Raw genomic sequence first — 19,728 nt, forward strand, 5'->3', positions numbered from 1 at the left:
TAGGAGTTACGACTAATCCATCGATGGAATATACGTTCCAAGGGATGATATAAGAAAAACAGATATGAAAATACAAGTATTAACTTTGATTAGGATTTCGCTATATTGTACTAGTTTAACCCTTAATCCAGTCGTGGAGTTTCAAAAGCGGGCCAACGCTGACTATTTTTGGAGGTGAACATGATCAAGAAAGGTGTAGTCCCCTTCGCATAGATCCTGATCCAACTACATACCATTAGGTTCTTTTTTGTTTTTGTAGCTTGAGTTTATAGATGAATTATTATAGAGGTAATGTACTTAATTAATCGTGATTAGGTGATTGTATACGTATGATGTGGTAATCCTACATAGTAAAGGGTGGAAAGAAAACAAGGAAATTCAAGCCGGCATTTATCAGAAACAGAAATGAACTCTCTTATTTTCATTTTCACCGCCATATTACATTGTTTTGAGGTAGTTTTTTTATTGATACAAAATATTTGTTTCATTAACCTAAATAGACAGAAAAGGGAGTAGCTAACTCATAGAAACACGCACGTAGTTTTCTCAACCGGAGACAAATCAAGATGATGATGAAGAACTTTTACTTCATTTCGTAAAATCAAATCATCTAAACAAAAGATCACCTATGCGATCATAAGTACGAATATATTTCACAATCTTAACTGATCTCTTTCGCTTTCATCGCTGGCTAGTCTCTTTGGGTGGACATTGTACACACACTGTCACGGATAAGTAATATATAGTCCATCACACACTTGCTGTCTAAAACGTAAACTTTTTGACATATACTGTATCATTCTAGAGTAGAACTATTAATTACATAATTAACAATAAAAAAATTGATTACATACGTGCTGTGTTCTGCAATATTAAACTAATGGAACAAACTTAATAAAAATAATTGAATTACCAATCACAGTTCACGGACAAAAAATCATGAATCGTAGCAGTGTTTTGTTTTTGCAAAGCTTGGTAATCATCCATTTTTACTCTAATAGTGTAAAGTAAACAGTAGGGAATAATTAAGGAAGCATCATGAGTCGTGTCATCCTGTCATGGCTCGTGAACACAATCCATCGTATCATCGTGACCGTCCGTGAGATCAGAATCTAATCTCTCTTTTGTTGTCAGGATAAAGGATCCCACAATAATTGTTAAGAATTGTAGATGGGCGGTCCCAGCAATAATCCTCAGCACTAAGAGTTGGGGACCACATAAGCTCATATCAGTATGTCCCATCATCTATCTTTTACACACAAAGTAAAAAAAAACAATGAGACAGGTAATAATGGTTCGAAGAGGCGGAACCACACGACGACTAACACAATGAACTTACTCATTTTTGGATGTATTATGTATTTAATTACGCCAATAGATCCAATATTTTTGCAATTGAGAGGTGGTTTATTTGGTCCCAATCTATTCGAATTGTTATAATTAAAAACAAAACAAGTGTGTAACAAACACAATTAAAGGTTTGATGTGTTTATGTGTCTACCATCAATTGGGTTAGACTCCCATATTTTATTCAAATCAACATGGGAGTTTGTTTTTTAAATGACAAGGACACATCAATGAAACTGACTAATATTACTTCCTCCGTTTTATAATAGATGTATTTTAAAAGATTTTTGTTGTTTCATAATAGATAATGTTTTGATATTTTTATGTTATTTTTAATTTTATTGAAAATTGTATAGCCAATTAGATATTATAGTTATTTATGTAATTGATTGAATGATTTTTAAATTATATTTTAGAATTATTTTTTAGAAAAAAATAATTTTTTAATTTTTTTGCATTGATGTAAAACATTATTTATTGTGAAACAGAGGGAGGGAGTAGTACCACTATCGGAGAGAAAATGCGAAAATAATAAAACTTGGCAACTTATGTATAATGACTTACCATTTCCAACGAAGTTCTTGATTCCTACACATGCGGTTATATAAAAATCACGGATCTTGTACTTGTATGGAGTATTTGCAAGTTGGTGTTGTTTTATAGTCAAAGTTGGTTGGAATAATAAAAAAAAAGTCTGGTACGGTTAGTATTAACTTGCATCCGGAATAGAAAAGGCCAATTTAGCTAGAAATAAAAATTGGAGGAGGTAATTGCAGAAGTGTGCATTTCTTTTAAATAATTGGAGAACCATGTCAATTTTGTCTTGAGTTGCCAATTCTCTCCTCTAGCCACAACTTCTTCGTTACGTATGTGTTACCTGCTACTAGGAGTGATGCCAAAAAAAATATATTATATTGAAATTGTTTCCAAACGCAATCAACGTTTTGAAACCGGATACATTCATTTAAAATGATGATATAAGATATTGAAACCGGATGTAGCTCTAATAATTGAAGAGAGAAGGGTTGTGAGATATTTTACAAATTGTTTGTAAGAAATGTGATTAATAGGAAGATATTTTACAACATGTTGTCCAATCGCTGAAAGTGATATGAGGAGTGCTCGACGCCATAGGACCATGGTATCCTGTTCATCTTGATATATCAATCAAAATACTATCCATGTTGGAAGATGGTACCGGTTCCCTGTCAAATAACGGAGCTTGAATGTTAGAAGTATCTTATTAAAGAAGGCAAGAGCTAGAGATACGCGTATATGTGTCAATAGGCTGCAATTATAGCATGATTACATTTATCTAATCCGAGTTTTACTATTAGTAACCGGATATATGTGCAATAGGTTGCAATAGGGTGCATATCTATATAAGTGAATTCCCGATTCTTTGCATTATCAGAAGTTTCAAGATTGTTTGCATTATTGATATTTTCGATATGTGCAAGAGTCCCGTTATTTTTTTGCTTCATACGTGTCAGTGGTCGTTCTATTTGATTTTGTTATGTCTATAGGGACACTTTAGGTATTACTGCAAAATACACAGTCTCTTTACCTGTTACCTAATTTACGTGTACAATTTTGCTATCTAGTGCAAAATCCCATTTTTATATGTCTCAATCTACCTGAATCACTAATAAAAATATTTAAATTTAATAGATAGCTTAACGCAGTTACGCAAACCTCGTGTGAACAATTTTTAGTAAACGCACAGATTAAAAAATAATTGGAATTTATGCAAAGTTCAAGGATTGTATATGTAGACGAAACCTTTTTAAAAGTTATATATGCAAGTAATTGAGTATGAATTTCACACATTTAAGATTGATAGGACCTGAAATGTGAAACATATCATTTTGACGATACTATGCATGACTTCTGTTCAAGACGCATGCGTGGTCTTTGACATGTACTTCTCAGACTTTTAACTCTTTTTTTGTTTGCACAAAATTTCGTAAATATGTACACATAGAACACTATGAGTATGACGTTACAAAAATCATAATTTTCAATGTACGTTACAAAATCCATCTGAAACGTATAAAGTCTATTCTGTATAATAGATGCCGCCATGTCAGTTACGTATTTGTGTAGATCCAGGGAAGCAAAAATATTAGAACGAACAAAACATATTCAGGTCGACCGCAAAATTATATCATATACTTTTATTATCTGCAGACTGCGGTATTTGGTTCAAACAATAAGGCTTCTAAACCTTTGATATGTGACGGTACATATACAGGGTGCTTAGGTAGATACGTTTTGCCTTCTGTAGGTTTCTTCTCATCGCATACATTGCCTTGAACTCCTATATCCAGCTCTTTGAGCTTATCTCACACTAGGCCTCATGTTAGTAAATCCTATTTGGAAGTATGTTCTCTTTCATGTTAAAGTTGCACAAGATCTTAGGTCCCTTTAGGATATCTTTTTGTTTATACCATTTCTTGTTCTTGAGTTTGAACCCAGAACACTTTGATTTCTACTATGCCTATTTAGGTGTTCGGATATCCGTTTGGGTCAGAGTCGATTTTTTAGAGTTTTTGGATTTCTTGATAAAGTCGCTTAGGTCCCATTTGGATATTATTTAAATATAGATCGGATTCGGTTAATAACTTTGCGTTCATATAGTTTTTTGTAACTCATGCCAAACCATGTTTTGTAACAGTACTTATTTCAGATTCAGGTTATAACACTTTGGGTTCTAGTATTTATTTATTTTAGTTATCATTAACATGAAACTGAGTATTTGAGGCATCTATTAGGTTTTGAATACATGTTTTTAGATAAGAGATAAAAAAAATCAAATATTTGAGGTATTTATTTAGGTTTTGAATATTTTTAGATAGTATCAGAATGTTTGGGTCGTTTTTTTTTTTTGGGTACCTATTCGGACTTGGTTAATAACATCTGGGTCCGAATATATTTTATACAACCTATAAAATTAGATTTTTAACGTTAAAACCCCTCAATTAAGTTGTTTTGGGTAAAAACCCCCCAAACTAAATATTTAACAAAAAAAACTCCCAAACCTAACTAACTTTACATCTCAGATTCAGGTCTTTCGTTCAGATCTCGGATTTCATATTTTTTACCCATACCTACATCGACCATCTAAACCAATATTTATTCAGAGAGCTGATGTTCTGTTCTTCAGAATGTGTTCCAAAAAATAATATTTATTGTAAAAGGTAAAGAGATCCAAGATGTTCTCCGTTGCTACAAACAATATCACCGGAGAGTAGTAGGGATTGACAGAACATAAAATTATAGATCATACTTAATCACAACAAAATGTGAACAAATAAAGAATGCAATCTAGGTGGCATAAAAGCTTAATCGGTTTCAGGAGAAACGTGGATAGGGGAAAATCAGTATTTCAAGAAGACTGCCATGTAGGAAGCCGCAATAAGGAAGGCAAGAAGAGGATATGAGAACTTGATAGAGCTTCCATCAGACGATGATCCATCTCCTTCTCCTACTGGTACGGTTTTCGATCCATTTCCTGGTCCTAACAAAGACCCCCAAGATGGATTCATTTAGATAACATAAATTAATATATTGAGTTTGATGTTTTTTTCATTACATCTGTTTAAAGTCATTTACCTGAAGATTTTGGTGAATCTGCAGGAGAGTCAGCATTAGAACCACCACCTGCAAAAAAATGTAATCATACTCCATAAGATTCGCCAGTGTTTGGTTTGGAACAATCTTCATAAGTGCTTTTCTTTTGAAAATTCTTACCGTTACAGCGACTGATAGGAGGAGTCTGAACATTACAAGCCCTTGGCAAAGCAAGAGCCTGTGTTTGGTTAATGTTGAGCCCAAGCTGAGATCTTCCACCATTGAGGGCTTGACACAAACAGTCAGGAGAAGACTGAACTACGCTACTCAACTGGCTGCAGCATTGCTGAGAAGGAGAGGTAGTGTTTCCGGTTATGTAGTTGAGACATGGTGCCATGCTGATCAACACGCTCGTGCAACTTGACTGAGCAGAGACTCTTGTAGAAGGCATCACAGCCATGAAAATTGTAAGCAACATTAAACCCATTCCTGTTTTCTTGAGAGATGTTTTTGAAGAGAATCCTTTTGAGTTTTTTTAACTTTTGTTGGGTTGATTTGTGTTTGTTTGATTGGATTTGTGGAGTCTTGATGATGGATATAAATAGGGAATTGAAGGAGTTGAAACTTGAAAATGACAATTGACAAGAGGTGATGACTTGATTTTGGTGGCCAACTTTTTACTACTTTTCTAACGGTTTCTGTTGAGTATTTTATCTGTTCGGATACGAAGTGTTGTGTTGTGAACATAACTGGTACCGTTTGTTCTGGGTCAGAGGTATTTGGTGACGGTCTTAGGCTGCGTTGTTGAACTACTTCCGTGATTATTTGTTTTAAGGTATAATACAGTGATTGTTTTGTATTCTTAATAGTTTTTAATTTTTTTTTGAGCCCATTTCTTGTATTTTTGTTTGACTTGGCTTAATAGGTGTCGAAAAGTCTCAGTTTAGGACATCATCTTTTACAAGTATTTGGACGTTCTAGTCTCTAGAAGAGCATATGGTTCAAAGTCGTGAACTATTCTAGTCTTGAGGTTGCCGTGTTTTCAAGTTAAAGGAAAGTCCCATGGTCGACCGTAAAGAATAATACTAAGAAGACCAGAATAAAAAATTAACTGAAACAAGAAAAAAATAGTAGGCATGAATGAATGACAAGTGTTCAATCGTTCACATTTTTCCAAAATGAATGTAAGCTGAACATTTCGTCTTCACTCAAGAGGATGTTATTGGGCTTAAAGTTAAAGGAATTTCATTTGAGGTCTGGCTTACCGTAACAGAACCAACCGTGGGGGAGAGTGGTTCATCTAATACAATCACGAGACGAATTAGGCAGCTACCTACTACACGCTATACACGTGTACGCATCCCATTTGCCATCTCACTAACTAACGACTATAATAAAGAAAAAAAAACATAGTTAGTTATAGGAGTTGACCTACACACACTTCCTTCGTTCCCTCCACTTTTGTCTACTTATAAATCAAATCCCACTTCTTCATCACAATCCACTTCAAACACAAACCTCAAAAGAACAACAAACAAAGCTTTAATCGATCAACAATGTCGAAGATCCCGGTTATAACCATTGTCGTGGCCTTACTCGCAGTGCTAGCTTTGCCGGTTCGCAGCCAGCAACCGCCGCTTAGCCAATGTACGCCGTCTATGATGACCACCGTGGGTCCTTGTATGAGCATTTTAACTAACAGCAGTACCAACGGAACTTCACCTTCCTCTGATTGTTGTAACTCGTTGAGGTCTTTAACTACGGGAGGAATGGGCTGTCTCTGTCTTATTGTCACCGGAAGTGTTCCTTTTAATATTCCGATTAACCGTACAACCGCAGTCTCTCTTCCACGTGCTTGTAACATGCCTAGAGTTCCTCTTCAATGCAACGCCAACATTGCTCCAGCTGCTGCTCCTGGTAAAGAATCAATAACATCATCATCTCTCAACTAATAACGTAATTAGTTGGCTTGGACTATAAATTGATAAGAGTTTTTTTCTTTTTTTTTTTGGAATAGGACCTGCTGGTACATTTGGACCGGCCATGTCTCCAAGTCCAGCAACAACTCCAGTTGTTCCAGAGCCTACTCCAGCAGCTCAGACACCACAGTCTGATACAACCAGACCTTTTACACCAACCGTGGACGGTGCTGCTCCTACGTCTGATGATGGAGGAAGCACCAGTCGACCATCTGTTACTCCTTCGTCCTCCTACGCTCTCTCACCATCCCTTCTCTTCCTTGTTGTCAGCCTCGTAGCTCTCAAATTCTACTGATTTCATTGTTTCTTTAATTTTCTCTGTCTTCATCCTCATGTGATTTGATTTATGCATCTCTCAAACCATTTATTGGTCATTTCTTTGTGGAATAAGCTTGTGTATATTTTGTAATTGTGTGAGAATTTTTACTTTGTATACTGTCTGAAGTAATTTATCATTTTCGTGATGCTCAATGTTCATTCTAAACTAAATAAGAATGTAAAGGGAATGTATTCAATTGAGAGTTTTAGGTGATTTATGTTAAAATGACAAATTCACTGTTACTGAAACATGAATTTAAAAAACTCATTTAAAATCCAGTGTTATTGAATTTGACATTTTATAAAGTACTATAAAATTCATTGTTATTGAAAATATTTTAAGTTGTGGACTTTTAAAGTTTTCAAGTGATTTTAGACTGTTTGGGTGGAGTTTCTTAGTTAAAAAAAATAAAACTCAAATTCCATGGTTTTAGCTGATATTGTAGAGTTGTTTAACAAAAATCATTTTATTTTATGCAATTCCTTAAAATCATCTAAAACTTCATTAAAAATCAAATCAGCTCAAATTTTAGATTAAATATACCCTTAAAGGAAAAGGGCAAACTTGTCAGCCACGTTACAGAATTGTTAATTATCGATTAAATTATATAACATTATTTCCTACCATTTTTACTTTTTTTTTTTAATTTTCCTCTTCTTGCTCACAACAATCTAACATTGTTAATCCCCCTATACATTAAAAGAGAAGTCACTTTAGTGATTTCTGCTGAGGTGGCACTCATATAGAGCTTCTCAGAAAAAACGTTATAATTCTATTGGCTGGTTTTTTTGAATTTTTCTTTTTCATTTACTTTAATCAATCGCTTATGTAGATAAGCCCAAAACTATTGTCGATTTCGTTAAGCCCATATATAGCTAGGAGATAATAATTATCGATTTAGTTTAGCCTTGGGTACCCGTTCAGGTCGGGTATTTCAGATTTTTGGGTATTTCAGTATAGAGGTGTAGAACCCGTTCGGGTATTTCTGTACTTCGGGACGGGTTCGGGTATTTTTAGTTCGGATTCGGTTATTTCGGATCTGGTTCAGATATTTAGATTTTAAATAAAAAAATTAAAATTTTCATTTCTCAAGTTTCTTATATTTAAAAATATAACTTTCATTTAACTAATTTTTTATTTTTAATAGATTGAATAGTTAATAGATTTGGACATAACATTTTAAAACTAAAAAGGCATTAATTTAGTTATTTTTTTTAAATTTCGGATGTAACTTTTTGTTAATTTTTAAATAAAAAACTTGACATGCATTTTAAGTGAGTAGCAAATCATTTTTTTCGTAATTGTATGTATATCATATGAACTTAAAGTATGTGTAGTATCAATATAAATATTTTATATAAAATGAGAGATGTAAACTAAAAATATAAGGTTAATTATACATATGTTCGGTTATCTTCGGATATCCATTCGGGTTCGGGTATTATCCGTTCGGGTTCGGGTATCCAATCTCTCCTTATTCAATACCCGTTCGGGTATTTTGCTACTTCGGTTCGGATTTCAGTTCGGGTTTTTCGGATCGGGTTCGGGTGCCACTTCAGATATCGGGTAAAGTGTCCATCCCTACTAATTAGGTTGTTTGTTTTTAATAACTTACCTTTCTAATATGGATTACTTGCGCAAGTTGAAATCATTAAATATACAAATAACTTATTGACAAAATTTGTTTTTAATAACTTACCTTTCTAATATAGATTACTTGCGCAAGTTGAAATCATTAAATATGCAAATCACTTATTCATAATATGGATTACTTGCACACGTTGAAATTATTAAATTTTATCGATTTAGTTTACCATTGGGCAAGATTTAGAATTAAGACAAATATTAAAAACTTTCCTTATTATTCAAACGGTAAACTTGCGCATGTTGATATCATATTTATTATATTGCTTACAAAATATTTTAATGTTTCTAATTAGGTTGTTTGTTTTTAATAACTTATCTTTCTAATTTGGATTACTTGTGCAAGTTAAAATCATATCATATGCAAATCATTTTTTGACAATACACATTTAATATTGATTAAGTTGAAATCATTAAATATGCAAATAACTTATTGACAAAATTTGTTTTTAATAACTTACCTTTCTAATATAGATTATTTGCGCAAGTTGAAATCATTAAATATGCAAATCACTTATTCACAATATGGATTACTTGCACAAGTTGAAATAATTAAATTTTATCGATTTAGTTTACCATTGGACAAGATTTATAATTAAGACAAATATTAAAAACTTTCTTTATTATTCAAACGGTAAACTTGCGCATATTGATATCGAGAAATGAATTTGCTTTTTTTTATCGAGAAATGTACTTCATAATTTATATTATTTATGGATAATATTTTGATTTTTATTATATTTTCTTTTAATATGTCTACATAAATGTTTGTTTATTATTTATGGAAAAATAATATTATTCACCTAAAATAAAGAATTACGAAACATATACAATACAATTCTAATTAATGATAATATAAAATCTGTTACTTCTAAAACTATACACTATTTATTCCATTTTTTGAATGAAAGTATCTTTGTAAACACACAAAATATTTTGTGACGTTGCAATTATACATACACACTCGTCCTGGGCATTCGGGTATTCGGTTCGGTTCCGGGTAAGAACCGATCGGTTCCGGATATTTCGGTTCTAAAATTTAGGATCCAATAGGTCTTTTAATTTTTTTGGTTTGGTTCCGGTTCGGTTCTTGTCGGTTCCGGTTCGGTTTGGATACATAATTAAAAAACCATTAATTATCCGAAATGCAAAAGTTTCAAAAAAAAGTTACCCGAAATAAAAAAAAACAACACAATCTTAACGCTTAAAGTCTAATCCGATTACATAACACAATCAAAGACACTAAAACAAGTTCTTGATGACTTGTGATCCGATGAAATACTTCAAAAACTGCAACAAAGATAGAAACTAATTCAAAAACTTATCATGCGTATATCACAATTTCACAAGTCACAGCTCAGAAATGGGAAATTGAAATAGAACTTAAACAAGGTAAGTATCAACTTACATGTTACCAAATACCAATAATGCAGAGTTGCAGACTCATTCTTCTTCCAAATTGATTTCTCCAAATTCTGCAGTTAAATGATTAGAAGTTTTAAATTATAAACATGAACTCAAACATATTAACAGACGTAAACAAAAACTCAAAGATAGTTAGAAGTTAGAGTTACCTCTTTCGAGTTCATCTTGGTCTTCAATGTCTTCGAGAAGTTGTTCAATGGTAATTGATCCTCGGTTATTCATTCGTATCTCACACTTCAACCATTGCTCTGTACACATTAACACTTCAATAGTGTAATGTGTTAAACAACTCTGAGTTGAATCCAAAATGCGACCACTTGTGCTGAATGCAGACTCGGACGCAACACTTGAAATTTGCATTGCTAGCACATCCTTCGCTACTTGTGAAAGAACAGGATATTTCTGAGCATTAACCTTCCACCATGACAGAACATCATACTCTGTGCCTGAAAAAACTTTCGGACTCTCCACATTTTCTGCCAAGTATAGCTCTAGCTCTGTTGCTGATTCTTGAAATCCTGTTTCTTGTACCATCTCTTTGTAGACTGCATCCATTTTTTGAAAGCATAAACGAGCAGAGAAGTCCATTCTACATGAGTGTCGAGGTTGTGGCTGAGACTGAGAGGAAGAGGATGATCCAACTTCATGTGACTGAGAAGTACTCGACGATGCAGTAGCTGATCTGTTTAGAGAACTTGTAAGCCTAGTGTTGTATTGATCAAACAACTTCTTCAGAATGCTCATGATTGAATCATGCATCTGCTTAGCCTTGAAACTATCTTTTCCATATAACTGATCAAAACAAAGCTGAGCAAACTTCATCTTGTTCCTCGGATCGAACACACTAGCCACTATCACCATCCTATTCATCTCAGTTCCTTCACCAAAAGGATCCCAATACTTTCCTAACTTGGTCATCATCGCTGTGGCTTTCTTCTTCAACTCTTCATCATGTCCTTGGCACGTCATTGCAATGAGGGCTGACTGAATGCTGACTATCTCATTGTAACACTTGTATGAGCAACTTGAATTGGTAGCTGATAGAACAAGAGTTGACTGGTAGAATATGACAAGGAAGTTAATAAACCTGAAACAAGTATAGTAAATAAATTTAGCAAGAGAGTATTAAGAATGTGACAATGAAGTTAATAAACACAACTGACGAGTCTGTTACCTGTCTATTACTTCCCAGTCATCTTTGGCAGGTGGTCCGTGCCTTTTCTTTCCATCAACTCTCTCTTGGAAGTAGTCATTATACGGCTTGTCCTCAGCCATCATCTTATCAAACGCCAGCTTGAAGTCCATAGCTCTATTCAACATAAGAAATGTTGAATTCCACCTTGTTTTGCAATCCAGGGGTAGGCTTCCTCTTGTTATCTTCTCTATGTCAACACGAAGCTGGAATGACTTTAGCCTTGGCGTAGAAGGCCTCACAAACTGAATCCCATTCCGAATAGCGGCAACACTCTTGTCAACTTCTTGCAATCCATTTCTCACAATTAGATTTATAATGTGAGTTGCACACCTTACATGTAGATAATCCCCATTAAGCACCACTGATTCTTCTCCATTAACTTCAATGAAATCTGCTTTAAAGATTTCCATGGCATTGCTGTTTGCGGTTGCATTATCTACTGTGATGCAGAAGACCCTTTTGATGTCCCACTCCTCCAAGCATTCCTTAAGAACAGCCGCTATAGTCACACCTTTGTGATCACTGACATTCTTGAATCCAATAATCAGTTTCTTCAACTGCCAATTAGTGTCAACGAAGTGTGCAGTTATCACCATGTAGCTTGCTCCAGTATTGGGAGCTACCCAAATGTCAGCCGTAAGTGATAACCTCTGCCTCTTCCCACCAAGAATCTTCTTCATAAGTGTTTTCCTTCTGACATACATCTCCACGATGTCCCTCGTTGCTGTTCTTCGAGAATGAGGCTTCTGAAGCTTACATTTGTTGCAGAAATGCCTGAACGCCAAACTGTCTATAAAAGACAAGGGAAGCTCACCAATAACTAGCATTTCATTTGCAGCTTCTCTGAAGACACTTTCAGAAACCTTCCCTAAATGGAGACCATCAGCTTCTTCGTTTAGAACATGTTGGCTAGCACTCGTAGTAGCCTTCCACGCCAAATACTTTTTGCAAGCCAGGATATGCTTCCTCAGATTTGATGTCCCTGATGATGATGCACAAGACATCTTCTTCCCACAATAATTACAGCAGCACTTGTTATGATTATTCTTCAATCTTGTATAGTGCTCCCAAACGAATGATCTTGTTTTCTTCGTGATCTTCTTTGCAGCTTTCATTTTCCCTTTCCCTTTCCCTTTAGCAGCAGTTGTATCAGGAGCCGGACTAGTCTCTAAACTCTCTACTTCATCATCTGTCTCCTCAATTATATCTTCAGCATCAATGTCTTCTCCATCTTCTGGTATGTTAACTGGATCCTGAGTAGAAGCCATCTGCAGAAAAATGTATAGCAATACGATTGATTCAGAAATGATAGCAAACCATATATGTTCTTAACCATTCTAGAAAAACTGAGTACAAAACTACAAATCCCTATTGTGTTCTTAATTAACAATAGAAAACCCCTAAATAAATTTCAAGCTCACAAATTACCACAACAAAAAACATTAAATCGAATCATACGTTCATTTACAGGTTTTACAACCAAAAAGAAACCCAAAATCAAATCATAGATTAATCTTGGAAGATCCATGGAGAATAAACATACCTCTGATTGAATCCTTGATGCAGCGGATGGAGCCGGCGAAGACACTCGACGGCGGCTATGGTGGGAGTGAGATTCCAGGTTTGCGATTTCAGTTATGCTAGAAGAAAATATATAGAAGAAGAAGTATCGAGGATCGAAGAGTCTGTCTCCCTCGAGTCTCGAAAGAAAAATCAAGGAGGTAGAGAAGTGGAATCGCCCCGACACAAGTCACGCGTAGTACTTTAGTCTTTAGTAGTCTAGTTAGTAGTTAGGGATTTATTAGAGTAGCTTAGGAGAATCGGGTATTTGGGTCGGGTATTTGGTTTTCGGGTAAAAACCAGAACCGAACCATTACCCATGGACCCTAGATTAATGATCCAATAGGTATTTCAGCTGATACCGAAACCGAACCAAACCGGAGATTTCGGATCGGTTCCGGTTCGGTTCTTCGGTTCCGGTTTATATGCCCAGGACGAATACACACAATATCTGCTTCTTCATACTTACGTTACTGTGTTTCCTCTCGTGAGGTACGGACCGAGAGAGAACATAGGGTGCGGACCGATCATGTTCTTATATCCGCACAGGCGGTCATCTAGTTATCAATTAAATTCTAAGCATATTTCCTACCATTTTCCAGATTTACCCCATGTATATTTCCTTACTGAATATAAACCTCAAATTAAACTCGAAATTAAAGGGGAAATTCGTCAGCCACCTTAAAGAATTTATTGCAAAAACTAGTGGTAATGCTTAATTGTTTACTTGAAAAAAATTTAAAATTGTCTATTATTATCCATGATGTAGAATTATTATAGAAAGGATCGAGACTACTAGTTTTTATGCCATTTGATTCGGTGTTCTTTCTTCCAATATTCATCATGGCTTCCCCAGAGACTTCATTGCTCCCTATCGATATAATAGAAGAAATATTCTGTAGGATTCCGATAGAATATTTGACACAATTCAAATTAACCTACTGCAAACAATGGCACGGTCTCTTGAAGGACAAGAGATTCATCTACAAGTACTTGGATCTTGTCCAAGAAAGATTCATAAGAATCGACCATACGGTTCAGATCATCAATCCTGTACAAGGAGCTCGCTCATCTTCACCAATACCAGAAGAGTTTCAAAATATCTCCGAGATTTCAACCACCGTTCATTGCGATGGATTATTAATATGTAGATGCAATGAAACAAGAACAAGAAGATGCAAACTCGCGGTTTGGAACCCGTTCTTGAAACATATCAAATGGATCAAACCATTGAGTTTTTACTCGGTTAATGATTTCTACGGTATAGGATACAACAATGTATCACGTGATGAATACAAAATTCTAAGGATCTTCGAAGGTGAGCTTGAAGATGACGAGATAGCAGTGATTGGACCTTGTGAGCCAGTGATTCAGATATATGACTTCAAAACCAATGCATGGAGAATAATTGTTGATGTTGCTACTTTGGATTGGTCTATTGATCCACCATGCAAAGGAGTTTCCATAAAAGGAAACATGTATTGGGTCGCACATTGGAACAAGAAACCCGAACTTTTCATCCTATGTTTTGATTTCTCGACAGAAACATTCAAAGTATTATGCAATGTTCCGTTCCAATGCAGTGTGTTAGATACAGCGTCGTTGTCGAGTTTTAGAGGAGATAGGCTTTCTTTGTTGCATCAACGTGAAGAAACAACGAAGATTGAAGTGTGGGTCACAAACACATTGAATGGTGATGATGTTGTCTCGTGGAAAAAGTACTTAAACGTGATTAATCCTGACCTCCCGACGTTACATACCGATCATGATCTCGCTCATCCTAGCTACTTTGTTGACGAGAACGATAGTATCATCGTGTGGTGCGAAGATGTGATGGGAGATGAAACAGCAGATGATTATGTTTGTGTTAGTGTTTACGAGATTAGTAAAGATGGGATTGCTAAGAAAGTAGTTGAGACAGGGCGATGTAATTTGGGTAACTACGATAGGCCTTTTGTATGTGGACATGTGTACCTTCCAAGTCTTGTTCCGGTTCCAGAATAAAACTTGTATAGTTGTATGGGTTGTTTTGATATTTTATGTTCTAACTTTTGTATTGTTGTTGTTTTTGTTTCATGAAATGTTTAAATATGAAATTCAAATTTTTACTTTTACTATATACGAGGACCATCCTCGTGTTTTTATGTTATGTTAACCACTCTCCAAACAAGTTCATTTATGTTTCATGAAATGTTTAAATATGAAATTCAAATTTTTACTTTTACTATATACGAGGACCATCCTCGTGTTTTTATGTTATGTTAACCACTCTCCAAGAAAGTTCATTTATGTATCTTCTCTAGTCACCAATAAAGCAGAGACTATAAGAAAGATGATCAACGGGAAACACGAACATTAACAAATCTCTGTTAAAAGTTTTAAATATGAGACTTTATAGTTTAATTAAAGTTTTAATGAAACTTTTATAACCCACACGTTTGCCATAAATATGAAATTGTATGAGAATCTTTTGAGGGTTTAGAAACTAGAATCCTATGGTTATAAAACTCTCTTCCAAGTTGTCCTGTAAATGATACGTGGTCTGGTGTCTACACTCTCCCTTTCACCATTATCAGATTCCACTCCAAAGGACATTACCGGCAAACCAGGGTCAGAACCAGGTAGAGCTGGGAATTTTAATTAATGCCCGCGGGCCCCGCCCCATTTGACCCGCTGCGGGGCGGGTGCGGGTCGAAGAATTTGAAAATTTGCAATGGCGGGTGCGGGTGCGGGTCAAGATTATTTTAAGCGGGGCGGGTGCGGGTCAGTCGAATTTGAGTCGCGGGTACTCGTTAACCCGCAAATTTAAGAAAAAAAGATTTTTTTTTTAAAAAAAATGTTTTTTTATAAAAAATATATTAAATCTCGTAAATATTTATATAATTTTAATTATTAATATATTATTTTAATATAATTTTTTAAAAATAATATTTTTTAACTATATAATAATTATTTTTAATTAAAATAATTATTTTTAATATAATTAATATTACCCGCGGGTTAAGCGGGTTACCCGCGGGTTTTTGCGGGGCGGGTGCGGGTAGAAATTTTTTTGTTTGTGAGTTATGCGGGTCGATTTTTTGAATCAAAAAAATGATTCAACCCGCAGCGGGGCGGGACGGGTCGGGGTGGGTTGACCCGCAAACCCAGCACTAGAACCAGGTCTGGATAAGCGAGTTAGCTCAGACATCAGCCTGGTTCCTGCGAACTGGCCTTTGGGTTTGCCCATAAGGATTAATATTGGACAGAAACAACATGAACTTAGAGAACTGGAAGCTGTCTAGCCAACGAACTCCAGTCAGAATCTATCAATCCTCAGAAACTGAGAGAACCAGGAAGAAGGTATTGTTCTAAGAACTGAGAGCTTGAGAGACTGGTTGTTCAATGATAATGTTCAATCATTAGTACAATATTGTAACTAAAGATATCGGTCCTGAACCCATTACAAAACAAAAAGCATTATCTTAAAAAATAATCAAAGATAACAAATAAGTTTATAGAGTTGAAGTTGCCGATGGGTTTAGATAATCAAAACCTTCTTTTCAATCTATCTCTTCTGTCTCTTATTGCCACCACCAGCTTTGCCTCCACGAAACCCGCCTTTGAAATCATTAGTCGTCTCCGCAGTATTCTGCTTGCTCAAACCCTTCCTACCACCATGACCAAACTTAGAATCCCTAAACTCCCTCTTCTTATTACCCATCCTCGAAGCAGCCTTCCCTTTCCCTCCCGACCGATCACCAGGAGACACACCCGGTCTCTTCTTACCACCACCTCTCTGAAAACTCTTCCCATTATTAAACTCAAGATCAAGCTCCCCCGCCCCACCACCTTTCTCGCTAAACCCGCTCTGCTGCCTCTGCTTCCTCCACTTCTTCACAGACTCAATCTCATCCTTCTTCTGCTTGGCCCTCTCCTTCATCTTCTGAGACTGCACTTCCTTCGCCATCTTCTTGTTATCCCTCGCTTTCCTCCTCTCCTCCGCCTCCTCCATCTGCTTCTTCTCGTACAGAAGCTTGGACTTCACCTTCTCCATGTGCGTGTCCGACTTCACCATCTCCGCGTAGTAATCCGCGGGTCTTAAGAAAGGCAGCCCCATCTCCTGGAGCTTCAAGAAAGCCTGCCTCGTCCCTTCGAGGGCTTGTGTGTAGAACGCCATCTCTCTGGCGAGGTCGTCGTTTACGTCGACGGCTTGTGGGCCCTGATCGATCTCGACGGTGAGTTTATGAGTCCAGTCGACGTCTTCAGGCCAGCTTATGTCTTGGAGTTTGTCGAGAAGACCGTCTCTGTTGTAGACGGCAGTCTTTGTCGGCTCGGCTAGCTTCTCAGTGATCTCGTTGTCTGAATCTGAAAGTGATTCTGCTTCGGAGTCGGATGCTGCTTCGTCTACGTTAATCATGTTCATCTCATCGTCTTCCAAAAAATCATCATCAAGTGACATCTGAACAAGATTTTATAAGAAAAAAACAAATCATGTCGGTATCGAGACAGGAACATATAGATTCATATGTAATGTTACAACAGAGAGTATGGTTTCTGTGACATTGAAGCAACAAATCAATAACTAGTTCGGTTACCATGAAACTGAAACAAACCCTTTCAAGGAATAGAGAAAAACTTACGGTTAATTAAGAAACCAGACAAAGAAGAAGTTTGCTTGAGTAGGGTTTTAGAGAGACGGAGCTTGAGAGTGAACGACGGCGCAAGACAGAAGAAGAAAGCAGACTTTAAAAAAAATAAGGGTTTGGCTTCGTATAAAATACGGGGATAAACGTATTTTTTTATAATTAATTAAATTTAATAGGGGGATAAACGTATCAAATACATGTATACGCGTTGGGTATAAATGTATAACTAAATATTTTGCCTGCACATACGGACATAAACTTCTTATGAATACTTATTATTTTATGTTTTATTAATCTAAAACCAACATAATAAGTTATTATATATAGTTTTAAATAGTTAAATCAAACATCAAAGTATTTATATATGTCAAATATTTTTTTTATTAAAATATATACTTACTATTGTGTTAATTTTTTAAAAACACTTATATCTTAGAAATAGTTTAGAAAATATCTTTATATAATTTTTTTACTTGACTAATATTTAATTATCAATTGTTTTTTATTTTAACTTTTTAACTTTTATAATAAAATATTGTTTTCAGATAGCAACACAATATATATAAGAATAATCTTATTTTTATAATTCTATTATATTATTTTATAATCAGTTATTTAATGTAACATATAAAATATAAACTTTATACTATTAAAATAAAATTTATTTTTAATTATATATAAAATTCAGTAAAGATATTGTTTAAAATTCGTTCTTAATATAACATAGAAATTTAATATTATTAACATTCGTTTTTAATTATATACAAGATTCATTAAGGATAATTTTAAATTAATATATTAATAACTCAGTTAATAACAAATAATAAATCAATTATTTAGCTAAAACCTAATAAAAACATGACAAGTAAACAAAATTACCTAAAATTATGGAGAATATGACAAAATAAGCAAAATCATTTCATAAATAATAGTATAGATGATTGTATACATGAATAAAAACTGGAGCGTGATTTTATTGACTTAAAATAAAATTAGAAATTTTAAGATTTTTTTGGAGATTTTAAATTTTTTGTTTGAAATGTCTTAATATTTTTTATTAAATAACTATTATTTAAGTATTAAACGGGTACAATTTTTGTTTGCGTCACTTTTGAGTGAATTATATATTTTTGTATTTTGCATTAGGTTGTAAATTGAGAGAAGAACAATCAATATTATTAAAAGAGAAAAAGTTTTAATAAATCTACTTAAAAAGTTGTTTGGACCATTTTATTAACTAATAATATTTTGGTCTTACATTATTTGGACAAACAATATATTGCCTTAAATTTCTCTAACAATCATTTAATCAAAGTTTTATTTATTGGACCCATATCTTTTTGTAAACAAAAAAGATTATATCATATATATACGATCACATAAATTTGGTTCACGAAAATATTATCACATACACTTTATTATACTCTTATCTAAATATGTCTCATTAACTTCATAATTAAAATAAGTTTAAAAATGATATATTATGTTAATTTTATTTTATTGATAAATAAAAATTTAATATTTAAGATAAGTTTAAAATTATCAAAAACCCAACAAATCTTTTTTTACTGCTCAACAAAAAACCTACAAATCTATACTGTTAAATTAGCCAAAAACCTCTCAAATAAATTTTAAGTTTCTCCAACTAATCAAAAGTAACTTTTATAAAATGCACAAAGATATAATGAAATGTGAGATTTGGGCATTCGGGTCTTCGGGTCAAATATAAATCGGTTTCTTTCAGGTCCAAGTTCTTTGGGTCTTGGCATTTATATCCAACTAGGTATTTGAATATATATTTTTGTTCAGATTTGTTTCTTTTAGTTTCAGGTAAGTTTGAGTTAATATTTAAGTATTTGTAAAATTTACTATGTAATTTGGCTACGTAATGAGTCTAGCTCAAAATCAAACATATACCAAAAATAACTAAATATCTAAAAGACCAAAATCTTACCCGAGAACCAAAAATATCCAATATTTTGAATATATTTTTACAATTTGAAATTTTACCCAAACCCTGAAACTATAACAGAAAACGCGAATCCAAAATTTACAATA

The 19,728-nt window shown here is 34.4% G+C and overlaps 4 protein-coding genes across 5 annotated transcripts; 2 read left to right on the forward strand and 2 right to left on the reverse strand.

Annotated features, from left to right (window-relative positions):
• Positions 1-4,515: 4,515 nt before the first annotated feature.
• LOC106423457 (non-specific lipid transfer protein GPI-anchored 5) lies at positions 4,516-5,799 on the reverse strand. Of its 2 annotated transcripts, none has more exons than XM_048776564.1 (3): positions 5,101-5,799; positions 4,963-5,010; positions 4,516-4,861 (listed from the first exon to the last, which is right to left on the reverse strand). In XM_048776564.1, exons 1-3 carry the CDS (start codon positions 5,405-5,407, stop codon positions 4,728-4,730), a joined length of 489 nt encoding a protein of 162 aa, XP_048632521.1. In that variant the 5' UTR covers positions 5,408-5,799; the 3' UTR covers positions 4,516-4,727. The 2 variants fall into 2 exon arrangements, with proteins under 2 accessions (XP_048632521.1, XP_013719691.2); XM_013864237.3 differs by having other exon boundaries at positions 4,516-4,867.
• Positions 5,800-6,407: 608 nt separating this feature from the next.
• LOC106423495 (non-specific lipid transfer protein GPI-anchored 20) lies at positions 6,408-7,334 on the forward strand. Its single transcript, XM_022716588.2, has 2 exons — positions 6,408-6,837; positions 6,938-7,334. The coding sequence occupies exons 1-2, from the start codon at positions 6,477-6,479 to the stop codon at positions 7,192-7,194; spliced, it is 618 nt and encodes a 205-aa protein (XP_022572309.1). The 5' UTR covers positions 6,408-6,476; the 3' UTR covers positions 7,195-7,334.
• Positions 7,335-13,690: 6,356 nt separating this feature from the next.
• On the forward strand, positions 13,691-16,371 carry LOC106423529 (putative F-box protein At3g22650). The gene has a single exon (XM_048776565.1). It carries the CDS (start codon positions 13,847-13,849, stop codon positions 15,044-15,046), a length of 1,200 nt encoding a protein of 399 aa, XP_048632522.1. The 5' UTR covers positions 13,691-13,846; the 3' UTR covers positions 15,047-16,371.
• A 29-nt stretch (positions 16,372-16,400) lies between these two features.
• On the reverse strand, positions 16,401-17,817 carry LOC111214191 (probable rRNA-processing protein EBP2 homolog). Its single transcript, XM_022716589.2, has 2 exons — positions 17,665-17,817; positions 16,401-17,483 (listed from the first exon to the last, which is right to left on the reverse strand). The coding sequence occupies exon 2, from the start codon at positions 17,481-17,483 to the stop codon at positions 16,590-16,592; it is 894 nt and encodes a 297-aa protein (XP_022572310.1). The 5' UTR covers positions 17,665-17,817; the 3' UTR covers positions 16,401-16,589.
• Positions 17,818-19,728: the final 1,911 nt, after the last annotated feature.

The sequence above is a fragment of the Brassica napus genome, chromosome A3 (genome assembly GCF_020379485.1).
Source record: "Brassica napus cultivar Da-Ae chromosome A3, Da-Ae, whole genome shotgun sequence".
NCBI lineage: Eukaryota > Viridiplantae > Streptophyta > Magnoliopsida > Brassicales > Brassicaceae > Brassica > Brassica napus.

Bases quoted from the DNA above. Each gene is read 5' to 3' on its own strand.
- LOC111214191 (XM_022716589.2), bottom strand. From the start codon at position 17,483: ATGTCACTTGATGATGATTTTTTGGAAGACGATGAGATGAACATGATT.
- LOC106423495 (XM_022716588.2), top strand. From the start codon at position 6,477: ATGTCGAAGATCCCGGTTATAACCATTGTCGTGGCCTTACTCGCAGTG. The intron at 6,838-6,937 runs GTAAAGAATCAA...TTTTTGGAATAG, and splicing joins TGCTCCAGCTGCTGCTCCTG to GACCTGCTGGTACATTTGGA.
- LOC106423457 (XM_013864237.3), bottom strand. From the start codon at position 5,407: ATGGGTTTAATGTTGCTTACAATTTTCATGGCTGTGATGCCTTCTACA. The intron at 5,011-5,100 runs GTAAGAATTTTC...ATTTTTTTGCAG, and splicing joins TCCTATCAGTCGCTGTAACG to GTGGTGGTTCTAATGCTGAC. The intron at 4,868-4,962 runs GTAAATGACTTT...GGTCTTTGTTAG, and splicing joins AGATTCACCAAAATCTTCAG to GACCAGGAAATGGATCGAAA.
- LOC106423529 (XM_048776565.1), top strand. From the start codon at position 13,847: ATGCCATTTGATTCGGTGTTCTTTCTTCCAATATTCATCATGGCTTCC.